General features: G+C 32.7%; 1 protein-coding gene across 10 annotated transcripts in view; it reads left to right on the top strand.

Annotated features, from left to right (window-relative positions):
• NBEAL1 (neurobeachin like 1) overlaps positions 1-16,369 on the top strand; it is a 172,979-nt gene extending 156,610 nt beyond the window's left edge. For 8 of the 10 annotated variants that reach the window (XM_049615129.1, XM_049615131.1, XM_049615134.1 and 5 more), the window contains 7 exons: positions 2,253-2,362; positions 3,443-3,615; positions 4,613-4,707; positions 7,612-7,728; positions 8,161-8,322; positions 9,466-9,614; positions 11,216-13,905. In XM_049615129.1, the coding sequence (XP_049471086.1) occupies positions 2,253-2,362; positions 3,443-3,615; positions 4,613-4,707; positions 7,612-7,728; positions 8,161-8,322; positions 9,466-9,614; positions 11,216-11,489 (1,080 nt within the window). In that variant the 3' untranslated portion in view covers positions 11,490-13,905. Of the gene's footprint in view, positions 1-2,252; positions 2,363-3,442; positions 3,616-4,612; positions 4,708-7,611; positions 7,729-8,160; positions 8,323-9,465; positions 9,615-11,215 lie in introns of all 10 variants that reach the window. The other 2 variants (XM_049615135.1, XM_049615133.1) reach the window with 1 other exon arrangement.
• The last annotated feature ends 1,667 nt before the right edge of the window (positions 16,370-18,036 follow it).

The following is an 18,036-nucleotide window of genomic DNA, read 5'->3' as shown; positions in this document are numbered from 1 at the left end:
AAATTTCTTCTTTTATTTCCTGGTTGACTCATTCATTGCCTAGTAGCATGTTATTTAGCTTTCATGTATTTGTGGTCTTTCCAGATGTTTTTCTTGTGGTTTTCTTCTAGTTTCATAGCAATGTTCAAGTAGTTAGCTGTAATTCTGATGTGAAAATACTAGAACATTTTATTATTTTTATTTTTTTAATCTTTTTTTCCACATTTATTCATTTTTGAGAGAGAGAGCACGCGCACGATTGGGGGAGGGGCAGAGAGAGAGGGAGATACAGAATCCCAAGCAGGCTCCAGGCTCTGAGCTGACAGCATAGAGCCCGATGCAGGGCTTGAACTCATGGACTGTGAGATCATGACCTGAGCCAAAATCAGACGTTCAACTGACTGAGCCATCCAGGTGTCCTAATACCAGAAAATTTTATACCAGAAAAATAGGATGTAACATCTTATTAGATATTACAATATATCATAAGGCAGTATAAGTAATAAAAATGAGAAATAATACAGAACTGAGGAAGGTATAGATGCGGGAGATGTTAGTGAGTAGTTTACACGAAGTTTGTAATTTAATCCTGTTAGATGGGCACTAATAATCCTGTTAGATGGGCACCATTATTATTTCCTTCCTATAGTTTAGAAACTACAATTCATAGCTGATTTGCTCAGGGGCACCTGGGTGGCTCAGTCAGTTGAGCGTCAGACTTTGGTTGAGGTCATGATCTCATGGTTCGTGAATTCAAGCCCTGCATCAGGCTCACTGCTGTCAGCACAGGGCCCACTTAGGGTCTTCGGTCCCTCTCTATCTGGCCCTTCCCATTTGTGCTCGCTCTCTCAAATATAAATAAATCTTTTTGTTTTAATGTTTATTTTTGAGAGAGAGAGAGGGAGAACATGAGCAGGGGGGTGGGGGGCAGAGAGAGAGGGAGACACAGAATTGGAAGCAGGCTCCAAGCTCTGAGCTGTCAGCACAGAGCTCAACACAGGGTTTGAACCCACAGACCATGAGATCATGACCTGAGCTGAAGTTGGACACTCAACCAACTAAGCCACCCAGGCACCCCAAAAATAAATAAATCTTAAAAAAAGAAAGGTAATTTGCTCGAAGTCATAGAACTAGCTAGTAAAGGATCTTGGATCTGGGACAGGCACATGGACCAAACTTAGGTATGTCTTATTCTCATTTTGTCAGGTACAAATTATAAAAACAGAGTATAGCATAGTGAACAGTAGAGATTCCAGAATTAGACTTACCTTTCTAATTACGCATATTGTGTGTTTGTTTAGGAAAAACATCTAGAAAGATAAACAAAAGAAAATGAAAGTGCTTTTCAATGGTGGAATCCTTATGATTTCACCTTTAATACCTGCATTTCTTTAAGTTATCTTTTTTTTAATCTGTTTTATAATCAAGGGGGGGGGAAGTTTTTCATTTTTCATTTTTTGTTTTTTTAATGTTTATTCATTTTTGAGACAGAGAGAGACAGAGCATGAACAGGGGAGGGTCAGAGAGAGGGAGACACAGAATATGAACCAGGCTCCAGGCTCCAAGCTGTCAGCACAGAGCCCGACACGGGGCTCGAACTCACGGACCACGAGATCATGACCTGAGCCAAAGTCGGATGCTCAACTGACTGAGCCACCCAGGCGCCCCAGTTTTTCATTTTTAAAACAACGTTCACTCTTACTGTCACTAAGATGAGAGACCTTCTTAACAATTTGTCATAAATTGTACTTCTGATTTATGTTCTAAATTATATATAATATGTCGTATTTTTATGGTAAGACTTGACCCTTAATTTCTTCTGACTGCCAACTAAAATGCTAATACAGTTTGAGAAATGACAAAAATTCTCTCACTAAAAAAAGATTCATTGGACAGTTTTTCTTGCAATAACATAAAAGATAAAAATAAGAAATGACTTTTTCCATTTTAAGACTTTATTAGACTTAAGACTTTATTAGTATTAAGACTACTCTTTTTAAGAATTAAGATGTAATTAATGAGGGATGCCTGGCTGGCTCATTTGGCAAAGCATGTGACTCTTGATCTTGGGGCTGTGATTTCAAGCCCCACGTGGAGTTCAGAGATTACTTAAAAATAAATCTTAAAAAGGACTAATGAATTTTGTGTTTTAAGTACACAATCCCACATTACTCCCTAAATGATAAATGCTAACATCATGTGAGCATTTGGTTATTCTGTGCTGCTTTCTTTAATCTTTTATTTCATATTTGTCTTCATATGTTCTCTTCCAGATAACAGTAAGCATGAATTATGTTGTTGGAACCCATGGATGGCTGCCTTATGACAGAAACATTTCTAATTACTTTACATTCATCAAAGATCAAACTGTGACAAATCCAAAGTAAGTAAATGAACATTTAAAGCAAAACAGGTGCAGCTGGTACCTTATTGCCAGGAAAAACAACTAGATTGATTGGTGTCATTTTGATAGTAATACAGTAGACCTCCAGATTTTCTTCCCTCTCTCCTTCTCTCTTTTGTTCTTTCCCTCTTCCTGACTTGATACTGGTTTAAGGATAAAACAACTTATATAATATCATAGGGAAACAAATTATTAGCAATAATTTTGAGGCTTAATTTTATTTTTATTGTACAGTGTTGTTTATAAATAAGCCTTATGTGTTTTATATAAGAAGAATTTATTATTTACCTTAATTTTTTAAGTATCCAAAGGTTACATTTTAAGTTAAAGTGATGTTTCCCTTACTCAGAGTTATTTGAGCTGTTTATTAGGAGCAATGTCGTTTTTCCTTCTTATCCCACATAGGTCTTAGTACTCTTTGTGTTTGGCACAAAGCATACCTTCAGCATATTGATATTGAATAATAAAATTCTAGAGCTGAACTGTCAGAATTGGCCCTCATTCTCTGTATGCATGCTAAAGTGCAATCACTTCTTTGTATCTTTCTGCAAAATCTGGGTTGACTGAGTTCACAGTTAGTTCACTGGGAAACAGATAAAACCAACATGCTTGCTTTGGTTTGAGTGAAGAATTATCTTCATGAATATTGTTTGATACACATTTAACTGCTTATGAGGTAGATTTCTGGTTTGAGTTGATTTCCAGCTTTCCTCATCCTGTCATATTCTTCTTGTGCTTAATAGTTTGATACTACGTTTTACAGAATCGACAATCTTACTAAATTGGCTTTGAAAGACAAGATTTAAATCTTTTTCACACCTTCACCAGTCTCAACTTCTTTAGTTTAACCCTTGAGATTATTATTATGTATATTTTTATTTGATGAAAAATATGAATAAGATTAATTTTTTCTGAAAATCTTTATCATTCACTAATGGTCATTTCAATTGAACAGTTGAGATTTATTTTTATTTCTTTTTTAAAGAGATTTAAAAAAATAGTTGATATCAGTGTAAATGGTCTTTTATGGAAAAGTCTAATATTTAATTATGTTTACAGAACTCAGCGTAGTATGAATGGTCCTTTTGCTCCAGGGCTGGAAATAACTTCTAAGCTATTCATAGTATCACATGATGCAAAGTTGCTTTTCAGTGCTGGACACTGGGATAATAGCATTCAAGTGATGTCACTTACAAAAGGCAAAACTATCTCACACAATATTAGACACATGGGTAAGTGTTAACTTTTTTCTCCCAAAAAAGCAATGTTTCCCTGTGTCTTCTAACTACAAAAGTAGTACATCCTCCTTATAAAAAACATTAATATTTACCTTTGAAGCTGAGTGAACTTTTTTTTGATAGAGCAATGTTATGAACATTATATGCTTTCTTTAAGAGTATTTAATGTTTTGGGGTATACTAAATACCATATAAATTAAATACAGCTTCATAGTATCTGAAAGATGTTAGGCTAAGCCTTTTTTAAAAAAATTGGTTGATACAAGTAAGAATTTTAAGACAAAACTTAAAAAAAAAAATCTGTCGTTGTTGAAGAAGACATCACCTGCCCTATTACTTAGTTATAGTTAGGCATGAAAGAGGTAAATTATTGAATGTGGTTTAACCTGGTACTTCTTAGGCTGTTCATTTTAGTATAAGAATAAGACATGGTGTAGATTTCCTCCTGATAAACCTATTACAAAAGGGAAATGGGAGTCTGCTACTAATTCTGTACCAGTGGCTCCTGAGATGCCACTTAGCTCAGGTTTTTACCTTTTAGTAGAAATGTATTTTATATTGTGTGAATTTGCAGTGTAATATGTACTTTTTTGATTAGGGGCATATATTCCACAGGATTTCAGTTCTTAATGGGAGTAGAAGGTAAATGGGATGAGAGAGTAAGAGAGCAGAGAGGCCTATCAAAACTACCTGGGGATCCATTTCAAGCCTCCTAACCCACTAGCAGGACTCTGATGGACATTTCCCTGCCCTGTGTGTACTCTTAACTCTCAAAGCTGGGTGACCTCAAAGAAAGATTCTCTACATGAGTTTAGAAATGCTTGTTTCCTGTGTTATTCTTCCCCAGTGCTTTTCCATTGCCATTCCTACATTTCTCCTGATAGAACAACCAATTTAGTAATAGTTTGACCATGAACTAAAATTGCCCTTTTAGTTCTGTTCCAGCAAAACCATGCCATTTCATTTTTTTGTAATTCCTTTTTTCTTACAGATATTGTTACTTGTTTAGCTACAGATTATTGTGGAATACATTTGATTTCTGGTTCGAGAGACACTACATGTATGATATGGCAAATAATACAACAGGTTAGTTACACATTTAAATAATCTTCCTTTCTGGTGGGACTACTAGAAATTACAGATTTATAATTTTTATCAGCCATATTATACTCATTATGATGTTGCTTCAAGGAAGTAAAGTGTCTTTTTTATGGCTTTTAGATTTTCTACTTGACAGGCTTTCTTCTACTTCAAATTTATTAAAATAATTACCTAAAAATTTTCTTATAATATTTTTCTTAACTTTTTTTTTTTACATTTTAATCTTCAATCCTTTGGTAATTAATTTTTCTTTTTATAATAGAGAATATGAGTATTATATATATAATATATAGATATATATGATAGGGGCGCCTGGATGGTTCAGTCGGTTAAGCGTCCGACTTCAGCACAGGTCATGATCTCGCAGTTCGTGGGTTCAAGCCCCGCATCGGACTCTGTACTGACCACTCAGAGCCTGGAGCCTGCTTTAAATTCTGTGTCTCCCTCTCTTCTCTCTCTGCCCCTCCCCTGCTTGTGCTCTGTCTCTCTGTCAAAAATAAAGATAAACTAGAAAAAAATAGATATATATGATAGAATATATAGAGTATGTAATATATATTCTATAATAATATAGAATATTAAAATGTATTATTATGTTTACTTTCAGTGGAAAGTCATTTATGCCGGCATAAATGACTACCTACTGAATTGGATCTTCTTCTAGATTCGCCATTTTGTTTCTATAGCAACACCAAAATATTTTCATTTTAATATTTGGTAAAACAAATCTCCTCTCACTATGTTTCCTTACAAAAAATGTTCTCAGCTAGTCTTATATTAGTATTTATTCTTCCATATGAACTTAAAAAATATTTCAACCATATCTTCCTCACAAATCTCTTAGTCTTGATGAAATTATATTTAATTTATATATTAATTTGGTATGCATTGGCATTTTTATAATCATTCCTATCCAGAAATAGGACATGTCTTTCCATATTTGTTTCTGTTCTTTTTTTAATGTTTTTCAACAAAATCTTTTAATTATTTTTTTCCATTAGGTTCTGTACTTGTTTATGTTTATTTCTTTAAAAAAATTTTTTTTAAGTTTATTTTGACAGAGCGGGAGTGGGGTAGGGGCAGAGAGAGGGAGAGAGAATTTCAAGCAGGCTCTGTCTGCACTGTCAGTACAGAGCCCAATGTGAGGCTCAAGCTCACGAACCATGAGATCATGACCTGAGCTGAGGTCAAGAGTTAGACGCTTAACCAGTGTCTCCTACCCTAGCACCCCTATTTAAGTTTATTTCTGATTATCGTATTATTACTATTTTGAAGGGACTTTTTAAGTCACTTTTACTTCTTTTTGATTTTGAGAGAGAGCACACACAAGCTGGAGGAGGGGCAGAGAGAGACAAGAGAGGGAATCCCGAAACGGCTCTTCACTATCAGCACAGAGCCCAGTGCACAGGGCTCAGTCTCATGAACTGTGAGATCATGACTTGAGCTGAAATCAAGAGTCAGATGCTTAACCACCAACCTAGCCACCCAGGCACCCCTAAATCACTTTTACTCTAAATGATTATGGCTAGTGTAAAAAAAAGCTATTGATTTCTATACAGTTATCTAATTGGTTTACCAAATCTTCTTATCCAGCTCTTATAATTATTAGTATCTTTTAGGTTTTCTGATAACAAAGTAGATAAGATATATAATCATATGATCTGAAAGTAAAAGTGGATGTCTTTATCTTTTCCAATATAATGATTCCAATAAAATGATTTCATTTTATCTTATTACATTATTAGCTAGTGTAATAGAGTAAGAAAATTATACTGAGTATCCCTGTCTTATGTCTGATTTTGATGAAAGTGCCTTCACCATTGTGCCATTTAGTATACCATTTGCTGTTGCATTTCACCATACATTGCTGTTGGGTTGTGGGGTTTTTTTTGATATTTAAGTAGTTACTTTCCTTCTGATTTTTTTTTTCTTTTGGTAGCTTTTTAGTAGTTTACAGAAAAGTTACAAAAATAGTACATTTTTGCATTTGTCTTATTATTCTCTCCTAATGTCTTTTGCTCCCAGCATCTTTTTTTTTTTTTTTTTTTTAACAATTTAAAAGTTGTAGATATTGGGGCCTCTGGATGGCTCAGTCATTTAAGCTTCCGACTTTGGCTCAGGTCATGATCTTGTGGTTTGTGGGTTTGAGCCTCACATCAGCCTCTCTGCTCTCAGCACAGATCCTGTTTTGGATCCTTTGTCTTTCTCCCTTTGCCCTTGCCCTCTCTCTCTCTCAGTAAAGATGCTGTGTTCGTTTACCCCTAAACACTTTAGTGTATATTTTCTAAGAACAAGTCATTCTTACATATAATCAGTTCAGTTATCAAAATCAGAACACCTATACAATATATAATATATATAGTTATCTAATCCACAGTTCATGTTCTAATTTTGCTAGTAGTTCCCATAATGTCCTTTTTAGCTATTTTTCACAGTTTGTCTTATTTTTTTTTGTAGTTTTTCTCTTATTTTCTCTTAATGTATTATGTTGAAAATTCTCCTAGGTTTGAACCATTCTGGAATTCCTATAATAAAACCATATAGGAACACCTTGGTGCCTCAGTCAGTTATGTGTCTGACTTCATCTGAGGTCATGATCTCACAGTTTGTGAGTTCAAACACCGTGTCAGGCTTTATGCCAACATCTCAGAGCCTGGGACCTGCTTAAGTTTTAGAGCCTCAAAAGGGGCTGAGAATTTGGGAATTCTCCAGGAATAATTTAGGAATCCAAGGAAAAACACAAGAATGAATATTACTATAAATAGATGCAGTAGTAAGAACTTGTTTTGCAATATTAGTTTGTGATTAGACAATTTAAATATAGTATAAGCCTTTTTGTAGAAAATAGCCGACTAGAAAATTACCTTTGTTTCTATGTTTTAACACTAGGGAGGTGTTCCCGTGGGCTTAGCATCGAAACCCTTTCAGATTCTGTATGGACACACTGATGAGGTATTGAGTGTTGGCATCAGCACTGAACTTGACATGGCAGTGTCAGGATCAAGGGTAAGATTTCACCTTTAAGAAATGCTAGTTTTTTCTACAAATTGTGAAACAATATTTAAATTTAAATTTTTTTCATGCTTGCTTTAGAAGCACATATGCTAAAATTGGAAAAATAATTTTTTTTCTAGAATTGGTAAAAGCATAGAAATTATTGTTTGTGTACGACTTGCAGAAGTAGGATTAATCCAGAAAGAAGAAACTTAAACAGACTGGATTCTATTTTGGGATTTTATTGGTCTTATAAGTTAAGGAAAGAGGGCATTTTATGAAATAAAAGACTATTTCAAATTTCAAGATTGAAATTTTTCCTAAGGTACATGTGCCTTGGTAGAATAATCATTTTCTAAGTTCCTTTCCTGTATTTATTTATCTGGCTCTCTTTCTTTTTTTGTTGTTCTGTTTCTTTTTCATATTCTAATACTTTCTGTGTAGGATGGCACTGTGATTATACATACCATTCAGAAAGGTCAGTACATGAGGACTTTACGACCACCTTGCGAGAGTTCTCTACTCCTCACTGTTCCTAATTTGGCGATATCTTGGGAAGGACATATTGTCATCTATTCCACCATTGAGGAAAAGACCAATCTCAAGGTATATAACAGTTTCATACAGTAGGGCTAGACTATCTATAAGCCCATCTTTTCCTTTCCATATTATACTGTATTTATGAGATATTATTTTGTTTTAGGGATTTATATGGACTTATATAATACATGATTTCAAAAAGAATTTCTGATTATGTGGGACTTCATAAACTTAAGTGGAAATTATAACCAAATTAAATTCTTTTTGTACAGCCTGGGTATGAAAAAACAAGCCATGAATTACGTTTATTTTTCTTTCCATGATAAAGCTATTTAAAAACTAAGAGAATCTTGGGGCACCTGGCTGGCTCAGTTGATAGAACATGAGACCCTTGATCTCAGGGATGTGAGTTTGAGCCCCACATTGGGTGTAGAGATTACTTAAAAGGTCAAAAAAAAAAAAAAAAAACTTACAGGGGCACCCAGGTGGCTCGGTCAGTTAAGTGTCTGACTTCAGCTCGGGTCATGATCTCATGGTTTGTGAGCTTGAGCCCTGCATCAGGCTCTGTGCTGACAGCTCAGAGCCTGGAGCCTGCTTCAGATTCTCTGTCTACCTCTTTCTCTGCCCCTCCCCCACACATGCTCCCTCTATCTCCCTCTTTCTCAAAAAAAAAGGGAGGGGGGAGCACCTGGGTGGCTCAGTCAATTAAGCAACTGACTTTACCTCAGGTCATGATCTCACAGGTCATGGTTTCGAGCTCCATGTCAGTCTCTGTGCTGACAGCTGAGAGCCTGGAGTCTGCTTCAGATTCTGTGTCTCCCTCTCTCTCTGCCCCTCCCCTGCTCGTTCTCTGTCTCTGTTTCTCAAAAATAAATAAACGTTAAATAAAAAAAAAAAAAAACCTTATAGCTTTAAAAAAGTTAAGAGAATCTTTGTTTTATGTTAAGAATGCGGGGTTTTTTAGACTGGATGAGGTTTTAATTCTTTTGGAGGGGTGAGAGTTCTTGTTTAATATTGTTTACTTAGCAATTATTTAGTTATTAAATATTTTCTTAAAGTATGTAATTATTTCTGATTTAAAATCACTTTAGTAATATTGTCTACACGCTCTCTTTATACATAACTGTATGTTTATTTCAACATTAAATTTGAAATCATTAAATCATTAAATTTTGAGATCATTAAATTGTTTTCATCTAATCTTTATAGGATAAGAGTGCACTACATCTGTTTTCTGTAAATGGCAAGTATTTAGGGTCTCAAGTCCTGACAGAACAAATATCAGATCTGTGTATCACTGGAGAACACATTATCACGGGAAGTTTACAAGGTTTCCTGTCCATAAGAGATCTCCACAGGTAAATAAAAAGAATTGTTGAAACCTCGCTTAAGAAAAGGTGGTAATAGGGCACCTGGCTGGCTCACTTGATGGAGCATGTGACTCTTGATCTTGGGGTTGTGTGTTCAAGCCCTACATTGGTTGTATAGATTACTTAAAGAATAAAATCTTAAAAAAAAAAAAAAAAAAAGGAAAAGAAAAAGTAGTAATACTTTCAGCCTAGAGTGGAAATCAGGAATCAAAGATTTCTAATCTTTTGGTTTATCATTTATTATGAACATGTCTTTTTTTTTGGTAACTCTGAAAAAAATTGAGAAAGCTAAAGAATTTCTGGATTAGTAAGTGAAATATAGATGTACATTTTTAAAATGTAGGATATTTTATGTTACGTATATTTTACTACAAGTAAAATTTTTTAAAAAACAGAAAAAAAATTTCATAGTGCCAAGCCTCGATTATGGATTTGGAAATTTGTTCAATTATAGTTTGAATTTTTACAAACTAAAGTTAGGGTTTAATTTTTTTTTTAATTGGGGTAAAAAAAAACTAAGGTATTTTTAAGGCTAATGTATGTGTTCATGATTGTGTGTATGTGTGTGTAAAATGGGTGGGGAGTCTTGTTATTAAAGTGAAGGGAAAGGATGTTTAAATAGTGGATACGTTTTTGAGCTTTGTATTCTTCGTATTTACTAGTTTATGTATACAAAGCACTGTTATTTCCTGTATTTGTATTTGTTATGCCCAAATACATTCTTTTCTTCCATTTTTAAAAAATTTATTGTGGCTTATTTACACTACTGAGACTATCTTGGCCCCTCCCAAACCTTTCTTTTCTTTTCTTTTTTTTTCCCCCCAAACCTTTCTTATAAATCATTTCCTGATCCATTGTGCTCTATCCTACCACATTCATGTCAGAATCATTTCTGTACCAACACCCGTCCCTGTTTTTGTATTTCTCTTCTCATTTTTGTCATTCTTTCTCCTGTGGAAGAGCACTGAATCCCTATTTGAATCGTATCTTTCCAACATTTTGTTTTACTCAGGGTATTATTAAGAGAATCTCAAATCAGGTCTTGTAGCAGGTTAGTCTAAACACAGTATGTACTTCAGAGGGTTCTTCATTCTGTAATCCTAAAAGCCATGGATATTTTCCATAGTTGAGTTATGTTTTTATATCATAACCATATATTTATGGTTTTAAATATTATGTATTATTTTATATTATATATTTATACATATATCTTCTAAGACAAGGCAAATAGACCGATTTTATTGACCTTACCCCCCAACACATGCACACTGTTTTAGCTTTTTAATCAACAAGATGAAAATCTTTTAGTGAGAAGATTTTGGTTAGAAGAGAAAATATATATATTTGGTTGTATATATAGTTAGAAGAAAAACAGATATTGAGAATGAGAAAAGATAGATTAAGTATTTTAAGTAATGCTATAATGTAGGCCCTTGTGTGAGCCGTTCAACCTTTCTGAATCTAAGTTACACATCTGTAAAATTAGAATGGAGAACCAGGTGATCATTAAATTATCTTCCAGGTATTAAATTCTATGAATACGTTATGTATCCATGTAATTATGTGTGTGTGTTTTCTTTCTTTTCTAGTTTGAATCTCAGCATGAATCCATTAGCCATGCGGATGCCTATCCACTGTGTTTGTGTAACCAAAGAATACAGCCATATTCTTGTAGGATTAGAAGATGGCAAATTGATTGTAGTGGGTGTTGGCAAGCCAGCTGAGGTAAAACATAGCATCAAGAACTTCTTTTCCCGTACTATTGGGGATTCCTTTGGTTCTCCTTTGTTCCAGCTGAATCAGAAGTCTCCATTATGGATGAGCAAATTAACCAAGTTTGATTTTTCAAAGGGCAGTAAATGAAAAGGCGATAAAGCTAGTATTCAAGAGTGATGTTTATATTATGCTTCAATTGAAGGCATACATTTGACAGTTTCTGTCCTCTAAATGAATAAGAAAGTTCTTTTATTTTCTGTCTTTCCAAATCTAGATTCAAGACACGACTTGGATTTTTAATAAATAAGAGCCTTTATAAAAAATTAAATACAGGCTCAAACAATAAAACTATTTACTTTAATTTCAATAAATACCAGTATGACTGTATGTCAATTATCCTTTTGTAAAAGCATCATTTTTTTACTTGGAACTACAGATATCCCCATATAATATCCTAATTCTCGGTGAGTTTCCTGTAGTTACTGTAAATTTATTTGCCAGTGGTTTATCAATTACTGAACATTCAGATATCATAAATCTGATACTGTTCCTTAAAAAACTTGGTGGCTATACTCCAAGTAATATAGTGATTCTGTTAGAAAGTTAATTGTATTACATAGAGTCAAATTAAGCATTATCAATTTTTATTGATACCATCAGTCTTTTCTGAGAAATCTAAAATATGGCATCTGTAGTAGTTGTTTCAAGAGAAGTCATTAGTGAATAACACAGTGTCACTGCTTTTAATAAATCTACCACGGATCATAGGAACCTTTTTGCTAAGTTTTCATCAGTTCTTATACCTGTTCAGGATATTATTATAACAAAAGAGAGGTCTTATTAAATTAAAGTGATAGCACCATTTACCTTCAGTTGTAACAGTCCCCCAAAGAATGTCAGCAAGTCTGTATCTTGGTATTTCACTTACATTTAAAACATTTTAGGCATTTTTTCTCTTTGAGTATGTTTCACTTTCTGTGGATTACTCAAGTGCCCTTTAAATTTGCCTGCATCTCCCCACCTTAAGTAATTTTTCAGTTTCTGATTTTACTGAATTTTTTTATATGAAGTGACCATTATGTGCACACACTTTTCTTTTAAAAATCGATTGGAACAAAAACGCCTAAGCAACTTCATTTTGTAGGCTTAAATCAGTGTTTTGTACTGTTTATTAAGTAAGTTTTTTGTCCTCCTTGAAAGTTTTATGTAGTCTACAACACATAGAATCTGAATTGTGTGCAGATTTGGAATAAAAGTATTTTTTATCTGTTTTACATCTTTGGATGTATCAGTTGAAGTATGGATCTACTTTAGTACATAATCAAATACTTAGAATCTTGCATAATTAAGATATAATTCCATATGACAGTATGATTAAAGCTTTAGTTATGAAAAGATCTTTATGTAAAGATCTAAATTTATCATAAAAGATCAAAGTCTTGATTAATGTGTACTTTAAGCCATGTATCAGTTTTGTATATTACACTGTCAGTATGAAATTCATGTTTATTAATCATATGGTAAAGTGATAATAGATTAATGGAAATCATGTTTCTGGAAATGAAAATGCAAAACAAGCATGCTAAAGTGTCTTTGCATGAGGCTTGGTTTTTTTTTTTTTTTATCCCTTTAATAAATGTACCCTAGAGGAGGGTAACCATTAAAAAAGGCTGGCAGACAAATAAAAAATAGATTATACTTGGGAAAGTAATTCCAACAAGTCATATTGTTAGTTTGAGAAATGTGTCCCACATGGATTCTTTTTTGCCTTACCTAGAATTATAAGCACTTTTAGAGGGGCATTTATTTACCGATTGGATTAATATTTAATTAATAATTGTTATGTGCTGAGAAGCGTGCTAGGTGGTACAAATTTAATGGTGAACAAATGTGATTCTCACCTTCAGAGAGCTTATGCTATACTTGTTCTCTAAATTATATTTTATCATTTTGTTGCTAAATGTCATTTTTTGAAATTCTTATATCAAAATACTCTAAAATTATTTTGTTTCCATCAGAACATTATTGTACTTCCTTATTATCCTTGTGATTAGCATCAATAGTACTTTAAATATAAAAGGAGAAAATCCTCAAAATTATGTGTCTTATTAGCTAAAGTAAAATTCAGAAGATTATTTTAATGAACTGTGAAATATATTTCTTTAATTTATAAAGAAAAGGACTGATAATTTGGACAAACTGGGACATTTAATTTTAAAATTTACACATTGGCATTAGACCTTTCTCAGTTGAAAGACAAGTGGTATAGAGAAGCCTTTCTTTAATTATTATTAATCAAGAATCATTAAAATGTTAATATGAATGATTCTGCTAACAAAACTTACATTCTTACATTCTGCATCCTACAAAATCAGTGTCTTATATATCAGTCTCACTTCTTTTTTTTCTTTCTTTTTTTCTTAATCACATCTGTTGTTCATTTCTCTGGATTACCTTAAACAGATGCGTTCAGGTCAGCTTTCTCGAAAATTGTGGGGATCTAGCAAGCGGCTCAGCCAGATTTCAGCTGGAGAAACTGAATATAATACTCAAGATTCCAAGTGATTACTATTTCCATCTTCTGTCATGGATAACTGAAACTTGATTTATTGCTTTGTCACTTTAACCACATCTCTCAACTATCCGAATGTTTCAGGGCTTTTATCACTGAAAATCATTTAGGGATTATCAAAATTGAATATGCAATGTGTATAAAGACATAGGTTGTATTATTAGCCACTTTAAAAATTTCTGGTTAATATTAAATCCAGTTGTATTGACTATTGGTCTACACTAAGGTGGATTTGAGAAAATACATTTGAATTAGATTTGTGGTTCATTCCTAAAGATCATTAGATCCATTAAAAAAAAAAACTTCTAAAAAATAAAGAAATACCATATGATTCCCTTATTATTCCAAACAACAAAATTTAAGGTATTTCTAATAAAATAGTACAGATGATGGGACAGTTGAGAGACATGGCTTTTAATATATTCTTTAGTTAATCATTTTCCTATTTACTGACCACCATATTTAAAAATATATCAGTTTATTTATGGAACTCCTGATTGGAGGTAATATTTTAAAGGCATCTGTTGCACACTTAGATTTTCAAAACTCAGTGTAAATTCCAGGTTTTCATGATAAGTTGACTATAAGACTATTGAAACCGGTACATTGGGTCATTCCACTACTGCTAGCATATTACTAATGAGAACTTATTGAAATGTATTATTATATGCTTAAATAATAAAGGTTGAGTAGGAATAAGAGAAGCTGAGATATATTTTGCAGGTGTATTTCATTAGTAATATAATTAAGGAAAAATGCTGATTATGATTTTGACAGTTGGATCCTTTAAGTAGCATAGTTTATTATCTGCAAAGTTCAAAATTTCTTGGTTTATTCTTTACTAAGCAAATACTGTGTTTCCCCAATAATTAGAAGTGTTAGCAATGATACCCAAATACATTAACATTTCTACCTAGAACTTCCATGTGATTGATACATGAATTAAAAAGATAATGCATCATTAAAGTAGTCACTTAGACATAGTAATTGTTAAAGACACGTTTCTATTTCATGTTATGTATAACTTTTAAGATTATAATTAATTTTACTATACATAGTTAAGTGTTACATTATGTTTTACTGTTCGAAATTTTAAAGTAAAATGCTGATAAATTTATTTTGGAATTCAAAGTGGTTGATAAGCCTAGTGCTTTTATAAGGTCATCCTTTTGAGTTAGGTCAGAGAGCTTTTACAACTACAAGTGTCCTTAATCTGAGATACCACGGGTTTGGGGTAATTTATGAATCCCCTGAAATTGTGTGGAAATTCTGTGTGTTAACTGCAGTTTTTTTTTCAGGAGTGAGTGAGTGTGTGGCTTTCATAAAGGGGTTTCTGATCAGAAGGGGGAAAAAAGATAATAATAGCTTCTTATAAAATAATATTCCTTTTTATTCCACAAATCATAGATTTCCTTACAGCCAATTCTCTTCTCCATGGAATCTTTGAGAACGTTTCCCTCTGCAATTCTTCTGTTGCCCCCAGTATCTATTACCCTTTTCTTTATAATTCTGTGAATGAGTAAAAAATTTATGAGAAGTAAAGGATTCTGTTTAGGGAAGCTTTTTGAATAGATATGATCTGTTCAAGTCAGGACTAATAAAAATTTGTAGAAGAATTTTCTTTACAATTATTTAAAATCCTCTGTTTTATTCAGTGAAAACAAAAACAAAAAACCATGTTTTAGATAAGTAACACTGAAACAAACTGGTGCAGGAAGTATAAAATAGAGCACATATAAATGTGAAGATTTCCTTTTTAAGGGTTTCAGGAATTTGTGATGAAAATGTCTCAAATCAGTAAAGATAATTATGATTTATTGAATTTATTGCTTCTATTTATTTCATTTTATTTTTTCTATTACATTTTTTAGAAGGCTTCAAGTCAGCAAAACCAACATGATTGATTTGGGGTATTTTAAATGTTAATTTTTAAAAAAACTTTTCTGAATCAAAACTTTGGAAATTTTTCTTTTGCTTACTTATCCATTGACTGTGGTATAGTGTTGCCTTCTTTATTTTAAGGTTACTTAATAATGGTTTTAGAATTATTTTGGAAAGTTACAAAGAAGTTTAACTGAAATTATTAGGGAAAAATTCCTAAATTTATGATGTTTTAAAATTACCAGGGAAAAATTCCTAAATTTATGGTGTTTTACTTTGCTGCTTTTTAGATTGAAGAACCAAACAAGCAGTATTCATTTTATATCACAAATAGAAGACCCTTTGTTCACAGTAAAATAAATATCCTACCTAGACTAACAATAGATGTTTAGAGCTATGGAATTCTTCCTTATATTACTTTTTCCAAAAAAGTGAAAACCAAAAATGTAGGATTTTGGGGAAAATCTGATAATACTAGCAACAGTCTAAAGGACTGGAAGTTAACTTTATCTATTAAACAAATAACGTAGAACCATTAGTTGAATAATATAAACCTCTTTTAAACAGTGTAACCTCTTTTAAACAGTGTAGCCCACTGAATTAATTCAAAAAATGACCAGATAAAATCACTGAAAAGATATACTTTGGGGATTCTGGTGTATTTAGATGTTATCCATAGAAACGGTTTCTGCTTATATAATGGGAGAAGTGAACAACAGTGTGATGAAAATGGAATAACAAGTAGACATTTCAGTTGATAAATACAGTATCTCAACTTGGCTGCTATGAAGTTTGTTGTCTAAAGAAACTTTCATCTGCTTTTGTTTCTTGACACTGGTAATAATGATGGAAATAAAAATCTCAGCATCCTGTGATAGGAAGAGATTTATACTAAAATAATAATTTTACTTTTAGAAAGTGAGATTTAAAATATTAAAGCATATAATACCTGTGTTCATTTAGAAAATAAAGCAAATTTTCAACTCTCCAATCAGTATTCTGTCATTACTTAGATAAAATTGGAGGAGAGAAGGAAAAATAGATCAGGGCATGGGAATTAGAAAAGTATATAAAAATAAAGCTTGTCCAATTGGTTTAAAATCTTTTTAAGCCTAGGAAGCTTGTGTCAGCTATTATTAAGTGTCTATCTATTAACTTCCATTAGGTCACAGTGGGTTTTTTTTTAGGTCACAGCCTTTTGTCAGAGAGAAAAATGCCAGATATTCATGTGTCATCAGCAAGAAACATCAGTGAGGCTTCCTTTTTTTCTGTTAGGCGTACAACAATTATCCTTAAGAGACTGGTATTGAAAGTTACTTTTACATTTCTGAAGCAATAAGTGTACCCTCATAATTAATTAGAATTCAGATTTGAAAGTTAAATCTTAAGCTAAGATTTTTTTTTATATTTTACTTGAATAGGAGTAAGCAGAGAAAATTTTAACTTGAATACCAGATTTTTATTTAATGATGATCGACACATGGCCTTTGTCCTGAAGTGTATTTTATATTGTGACCAAAGAAATCACTCATGAAAATCTTCTAGTTAAATTTAAAGAGGTTAACTCCTTTTATATATTTACTTTCACCAAATGAGTAGCATTGTCTTTATCACCTTTCCAATGAAAAGATGCAAGTACATTGACTATATTAAACATAAATATTAGATAATATGTACTATCATAGGCTATGTGTACGAGTGAGTGAAGGTTGGTCTCTTCAAATACATCAGTACATTTGTCTTCCATTAATTCTTAAACCTGTCTGTAGGATGTAATTTTTGATATAAGAAATGAAATAAATTATTTTTCTTTTCTAAATCTAATCCTTTGTTTTCCTCTATCAGCCAGACTCCTAGCTTGTCCTAATTTACTGTTCCTTTCATCCACTGACTCTGTTCTTTCCCAGTAAGTAGCCAATCTTAAATATTTATCACTCTCAACAAATATCCACTCTCAGTATTCTTTTTTGCCTAATTCGTTTATCGTATGTACCCACCATTTGCTTTGCTTTAAATTTGATCCCATCCAGAACATTGTTCTGAAGAGTTTTTCTGTATCAGAGTCCTGGTGGTGCTTTTTCTGATGACATTGTTGCAACAACAGTACAGTGTTACCAGTCATCATTTCAATATTGTTAAAATGTTGGCCACAACTTTAGTTCTTTAATTTGAATCCAGCATTTTCTAAGCCAATGTTTCTTCATTGAGATTGTAGATTAGACTTGTCCATGAAGATAGATA

The sequence above is a fragment of the Panthera uncia genome, assembly GCF_023721935.1.
Source record: "Panthera uncia isolate 11264 chromosome C1 unlocalized genomic scaffold, Puncia_PCG_1.0 HiC_scaffold_3, whole genome shotgun sequence".
NCBI lineage: Eukaryota > Metazoa > Chordata > Mammalia > Carnivora > Felidae > Panthera > Panthera uncia.
Note: the sequence above shows the minus strand (reverse complement) of the source record. Positions and strands in the feature narration are given on the sequence as shown.